Genomic DNA, 7,491 nt, shown 5'->3' with positions numbered 1-7,491 from the left:
ACAACCCAATTGCTGGGTTTGTCCCTATTTTACCCAGCACTGGGTTGTATTTAACCCAGCATTTTTTAGAGTGTAGCGTGTTGATAAAGGCGCATATGCAGAACATTATATCGGACAAACAGCTGTGAGCCGTAAAGCAAACATAGATAGTTATGCTGCTGAGTAGGGATGTTGTTGTCTGGCAAACCCATCAGAAGATTCCAGTATCTCAAGCCAGCTTTAAAATGTTTTGCTTATATAATGGGGCACAGGATGTAGAGTTAGTCCAATTTAACTTTTTAAGGGGCTTTGCAAACATTTTGTTGACAGCTATTGTAATCTTTCATGTAGGAAGTATTCACTTCCCTCACCTTTCCAAAACACTCCCATGTGTGGACTGATTGCTCTGAAAACTGTATGTATATCCAGTGCTACATCAACAAAATTACTGACAAAAATGTTTGTTTGACAAACATTAAGGAAGCAAAACAAAAAATATGCATCATGAAGCAAAAGACCAAAATTACACAGCATTTCAGTCTATGACTAAATTGATAATGACGTTTATTTTCATGCACTGTTTGCATTGTTTAGCACCCAATTACCAAAACAAACATGCAAATCATGTAACACCACAAACGCACCCACAAAATCTCTACCGAACACAATTAGTGTGGTGTAATTTTCCATCTTGCAATGCTAGGTTATGAATGATTCAGCAGACTACTGCAATCTGTCATGCTTTACTGGGATTAAATAGCATTTTTCTATCACTGGGTTCAAGTCTCTATAATGCCAAAATTGTAATGATATGTTTGCCTAAATATGCACATGTAAATATCCAAAATTGTAATGATATGTTTGCCTAAATATGCACATGTAAATATCCAAAATGTAATGATATGTTTGCCTAAATATGCACATGTAAATATCCACCATGTTAAAACGTCGCTGCAATTAGTTATAGCTACTTAAAATTTGAAATTACGTTAATATCTAACTTAACTAAGCTTAACTAAACATATAATTTTAAGTCAAGCATGAACACTTGCTTTTTTTTTTTTTTTAAGTTGAAACAACACATTTACTTATTCTAATGTTGAATTTTAAGTTGTGACACCTAATCGCATCAATCTTTTTTTCTGAACAGTAAATGGTACAGTTTACAGCTCATTGCATAACATTAGATAATGCATTAACTAGCATTAACTAAGAATGAAAAATACATTCTACAGTATTTTTAAACTTTGTTGATATTAGTTAATAAAATATGTTAACTCATGTTAGCTCAGGTCCATTAAATAATACTATCAGATACCACTTTTGATTTCATGTACTAATAAATGTTGAAATTAACATTCAATAAGATTAACAAATGCTTTAGAAGTATTTTAATTGTTAGTTCATGTTACCTATAATGTTAACAACTAAAACTTTAAGTGTTACCCAGTAAATTGAGTCACTTACCAAAAACTGCACAGTCAGCACTCTGGTGGATGTGTGTCAGTTGATGGATATGTGTTGGAGTATCTTGCATTGGTGGGTCTGACCCAGATTCTTGACATTAGCGTGACGTGAGTTTGGTGGTTGTGTCTTTTGGTTTACATAGCAACTGTGGTCATATATATCTGTCGAGCTTTGAGTGGATCAAAACATCTTTCATTTTCAAAAAAGAAAACAAAAAGGGAAGTTAATTAGCTTTAATGCAAGTTGCTGCCAAATGCATCTGTCCAACTAGTCACTGTGGTCAAGTTGATGCTACATACATACAAAATCACTGAACAGCATGGATCTGTTGCTAATTACAAGCAGACGATATTTTACTGAGCTGTACAGTGATGCATAATAGCTTCCAGACTTAAACTGCCCATTTACATTTTAGACCATTGATATTTAAGATCAGTATGTCCCTTTCAGGGGTATCATACCTTTGAAATTTTATTTATTTATTTGCACTATTAGTTAAAATTATGTTGGTTAACATTTTAAATAACTGTATTTTTAGAGTAGATGTGTATTTTTTCCCCCAATTGTTTTTAAACTCCTGTTTTCATTTTTATTTTAGATAATGGAAATATTTTTTTTTCTGAAAGTTATCTGGCATAAGTATGGAATATATGCCACTTCAGATATGACTTCTTTTCCACCTTTGCACTGCAAATATGTATTATTATGTTGGCCGCAGTGCACATAAATCGTATCCTGTTGTCTATACGTATGTCTAACATGTGCACTGGTTAAAAACATCAATACTTCCTTTTCAACAGGAAGGCATAGTTAAGTTTTTGATTTGAAATGTGATCATTTTTCTATGCACTCTGAAGTTGAGTAAGTGGTGACAATAAGACAGTTTGAGCAGAGCAGAAGACAAAAGTCTAGGAATGAAGACATGGCATTTAACAGAGGAAGAGGAATTTTGATCTAAGCAGTTACAGGAAGTGTAGGCATGTTGTTATTAAAACTGTAGGGTCTGGCGACTGTAAAATTAAAAAGAAACTAGAGCTGGCTGCTGCCCCGACTACTTCTGAGAGAGACAGCGTGGAGATGGAGAGAAGGTTGCATGCGTCTGCTGTGGTAAATGAATATACTGAAATGAAGGCACTACCAAAGCAACAGTATTGGTGGACACAGAGCCAAACTGTGACTATATCAACATGCAATATCGATGAAATCAAAATCTCTATATATTTTCTTAAGCAAAAAAAAAAGAAAGAAAAAAAAAAGAGGAAAAAATATATAGACCTCCATGAGTTTTAATGTTTGGGGTTGCCAGATGTCAAGAGTTAAAATCCCCCTTTTCCCTTAAAAGGATTTTTCTGTCCTGCCCTGCTACTTTATCTTTACAACCTGGCAAAGTGCATTTGCTCCCTCTACACTGCAGAGGAAGTGCTGATGATCCAAAAAACATTGACAAACATTTACATTGAAATTTAGAGATTTACATTGAGATAATCTGCTCAAATTAAAGTGTAATACAGCCAAGTCTTTGTTGAACTAAATCCAACCATGGATCTCAACTATATTGTTTGTAAGTGTGGTTGCTGAATCAATGCACTTATATAACTCCTGTGCTACAATTCATAGTTTTTGTTGTTGGTTTAATAGGAAAACATGAATATTTTTTTGGAATTATTGGAATATGAAGCTTTTGAATTTTACCAGCTTTCATAATGTAGAAAGCGTGTTAATTTATATGGTAATTTAAAATATCAGGATGCTAGATGAGGTAAAATAAACCATGTACATGAGTTGATATTTCTTTTATTTGTGCTTATAAGTGAAGATAAAGACTAATTTAAAAAACAAAACAAAACAAAAAATACAAAAGTAATCAATTATGTTCCTGAAATTAAACACTAAAATTGATTATAATCATAATGAACTGAAAAGGCAAAAGAATATGCAAAATTAGTAGCATAATAAAAATGTATCTTAAATTTCAATTGTCTCTCTGCAGACAGTAATTTAACACACAAAACCATTTTTAACATATCTCAACATTATCAACGTTAAAATATCTCAACAGAACCTGTATTTAAAATATTTGAAGCATTTTTTTTTAAGTTGACAGGTTGTCAATTTATTATAATTATGCACAATTATATTGTGTTAAAACAAGTGTACTTAAAGATGGTTTGATTAAAAGTGTCTTCTTAACTTCCAAAGTCCCTTTGAAGTTGGCATAAACCTCATCTACTTTTTGTCAAGAGTATGTATTAATATGTGAAATTACAAATAAAATCTGGCAACCCAATTATGCATAAAAAAAAAGTTATTTAGCCTAAATCACAGTGAAAAACTGCATATTCCTGACAGGACCAACTATTCCAAGGCAACCAAACATGTGATTGGCTCTTTTAACTAAAACTATACTATAAAGCAGGTCTTCTGTTCCTCCACATTTGCTATTGCGATTTCTTCCATTTGTTTTTCTATGAGTAGTTGGTCGCTATAACCTTATTTGTCTTATAGAGCTATACATACCAAATCATTTCAGGCTTTTGTTGATCTTAATGACAGTACATACTATAAGCTCTTAACTGCATGAACTCACACTGTGTGTGTGTGTGTGTGTGTGTGTGTTTCCTGGGGCCAACCTGGAGTTCTTTATTAGTTGACAGGAAATTGGGACAGAGAGTTCTCTAATTTTCCATAAGTGTTTCTAGTAAACAACCAACAACTAGCCTTTACTCTGTGTATCATTAAAATGTGTCTGGTATTTATAGCTTCCTACAGCTACAGCAGACAGAAAGACCAGCACGCCTCTCAGCATGGCAGTCTGCCTCTGTGTGTGTGTTTGTCATGTTATTTATTGACGGTAAAGTCCATCATGATTGCTGCCCATTGCCCAACCACATGCATTCAGAGATTTAAGACTAATACTCCTGGCTTATTCACTGCATCTGAACTGGAGTCAAATAACATAACACACGTTTCTCATCTGCCACGTTGTCCTACATGATGGCAACAAAACAAGTTTTTTACAGTTTGACTTCTGAGGCTGAATTCTTCTCAACCTCTGAGTTAGTTTTCTAATGCAAAATGAATGATTCCATGAAAGGTGTTTTGCCAGTAAATGTTACGGGTATTTTGCGAGCTCTGAGAGTTTCTGTTTACCATAACGCTGTAGTGGTTTCATAGAAAGTACATGGCAACATGCTAAACATCACTCAGAACATGTTATAAACCACATAGCAATGCCTTAGTGAAGAACATTCTAGCAACTGCAACATGTTAGCCACTGCATAAGTAGCAACACCCTGGCAACTGTCCATGACATCTTAGCAAATGCATAGCAACATGCTAAAACCCCAAAGAATACAATAATGCTGCAAAGCAACAACCTGACAGTCACCTAGAACACTGTAGCAATTGCATTGCCAAAAGCCACTCAGAACATTTTAGTCACCTTAGCAACTTCGCAGCAACATGCTAAAAACTCATTAGAATATGTTAGCAACGCAGAGCAATGTCCTGACAACCACCCTAGCAAATACATGGCAACATGCTAAAAACCACTCATAACATGATATCCTCAGGATAGCAACAACTTGACAATGACCCAGAACACCATAGCAACTCCATGGCAACACGGTAAAAAAAACCTCAAATTCACAAAATATGTTACTCTGGCAACATGCTAAAAACTACTCAAAACTTTTTAGCTACAACATAGCAAAACCCTGGCAACCACCCACAGCAGCCTAACAACAGCCACTACATAGCAAAACCCTGGCAACCACCCACAGCAGCCTAACAACAGCCACTACATAGCAAAACCCTGGCAACCACCCACAGCAGCCTAACAACAGCCACTACATAGCAACATCCTGGCAACAACGCCAAAAACTGTAGCAACTCAATTCAATTCAAGTTTTTTTTTTTTCATGTTTTTTTTTCAATGATACAAATCGTTGCAAAGCAACTTTACAGAAAATTAAGTTTCTACAATATATTTAGTAGTAGCTTATCAGTGGTGACTGTCAGTTAATGTACATATGGCAGAAATGCACGGAAAATCATTTATCTTTTGGTGCGATGAATGAAGTTGAAGTATTATACGCTGTAGAATCTACATTTGTTATTGTATTTCTGAGGATATCTATTTTATCAGTGAAGAAATTCATAAAGTCATTACTATTAAACTGTGAGGGAATATTTAGATCGGGTGGCGTCTGGTTATTTGTTAATGTAGCCACTGTGCTAAATAAAAACCTTGGATTGTTTTGGTTATGCATATAACTTATGAATATAAGTTTGTGGATATGCTCGGCAACTGCATGGTAACATGCTAAAAACCACTCATAACATGCTACCCACTGTATAGCAACAACTTGACAATGACCGAGAACACCATAGCAACTCCATTGCAACATAGTAAAAAACAAAACAAAAAAAAAACACAAAAACTCTCAAAACATGTTCCTCTGGATACAAGCTGAAAACACGGTATCCACAACATAGCAACCACCCACAGCAGCCTAACAACAGCTACATAGCAACACCCTGGAAACCACCCACAGCAGCCTAACAACAGCCACAACATAGCAACACCCTGGCAACCACCCACAGCAGCCTAACAACAGCTACATAGCAACACCCTGGAAACCACCCACAGCAGGCCAACAACAGCCACAACATAGCAACACCCTGGCAACCACCCACAGCAGCCACCACATAGTAACACCCTGGCAATCACCTGCAGCACCCTAACAACAGCCACCACATAACAACACCCTGGCAACAACACCAAACATTCTAGCAATTGTATGGAAACATGCTAAAAACACTTAGAACCTGTTAGGCACTGCATAGCAACACCCTGGCAACCACCCACAGCAGCCTCAGGCTGATGATACACAGGGCAACTTTTTGAGCAATTTTGCCGGGCAACTTTTTTTGAGCAATGCTGCTTGGGCACTTTCCCATTGATAATGGGTAACAAATTTCTGTCTGGATAATTTAGATTGGTCGTGGGTCCTGTGTCTCACCTGGTTGCCCGGAAACATTGCTCAAAAAGTTGCCCAGTGTATCATCAGCCTCACAACAGCCACCACATAGCAACACTCTGGCAACCACCCCGCAGCAGCCTAACAACAGCCACCACATAGCAACACCCTGACAACCACCCACAGCAGCCTAACATCAGCCACAACATAGCAACATCCTGGCAACAATGCCAAAAACTTTAGCAATTGTATGACAACATGCTAAAAACCACTAAGAACTTGTTAGACACTGCATAGCAACACCCTGGCAACCACCCACAGCACCCTAACAACTGCATGGCAGCTGTCAGCTGCCACATAGCAACACCTTGACAGCGGGAAAGCATTGCAGCATATTTTCTTTCAAAAAATATTATGTCTGAAATCATTTGTTGTGTCTTTCTCTCTCAGGGTCGCTGTATGAACTTCACTCGCATCAAGTCTAGTTCTCCTCCACGCTATCCATCCTACAACCACCATTCTTCACCTATCTACACCCCTCCATGCACCCTCAGCCCGCCCCCTCCTCAGGGCCAGCTGCCCCCTCCTCCACACAGTCCACCTGCCTCCCTGTCCTCCGGCTTTCCCCCGGCACCTTCTACGCCCCCACCTCACGCCATCAACCCTTCTCCACCCATTACTCCTCCTCCATCCTATTCTCCGCCCCCCATCTGGTCTTCGTCTCCTAACACTCTCTACTTTTCTCCGCCCACATCTCTTCCACCATCCCCTCCTGCCTCACTGCCCCCGCCCCCTCAAGCCCCGCCTCCAGACAGAGCTCCTCCTCCAGATCGCCCACCTCCTCGGCCTTGTGTGTAATGCGGCACATCTGAGTGGACTACTGAGACTGGAAGTAAACAGGAAATATAAATGTTCCATATCCTCCTCAAAATTCCGTTGATGTGTGGCCTAACGCAATAAAACTCCATACAAAGACTCACCTGTGGCATCAAGGGCATTTGCTCCTCTGATAGAACAATGAAATGGAACACAAGCCACCATGAAACTCTGCAGGGAGCAACAC

At 38.1% G+C, this 7,491-nt stretch overlaps 1 protein-coding gene across 1 annotated transcript in view; it reads left to right on the top strand.

The window, feature by feature from the left end:
• The window catches only part of antxr1a (ANTXR cell adhesion molecule 1a), a 70,047-nt gene extending 62,761 nt beyond the window's left edge, over positions 1–7,286 (top strand). The window contains exon 18 of the mRNA XM_016515669.1: positions 6,879–7,286. Within this exon, the coding sequence (XP_016371155.1) occupies positions 6,879–7,286 (408 nt within the window). The remainder of the gene's footprint in view (positions 1–6,878) is intronic.
• The last annotated feature ends 205 nt before the right edge of the window (positions 7,287–7,491 follow it).

The sequence above is a fragment of the Sinocyclocheilus rhinocerous genome, unplaced genomic scaffold, assembly GCF_001515625.1.
Source record: "Sinocyclocheilus rhinocerous isolate Xijiao unplaced genomic scaffold, SAMN03320098_v1.1 scaffold1198, whole genome shotgun sequence".
NCBI classification, from domain to species: domain Eukaryota; kingdom Metazoa; phylum Chordata; class Actinopteri; order Cypriniformes; family Cyprinidae; genus Sinocyclocheilus; species Sinocyclocheilus rhinocerous.
This window is presented reverse-complemented; position numbering and strand designations above follow the sequence as displayed.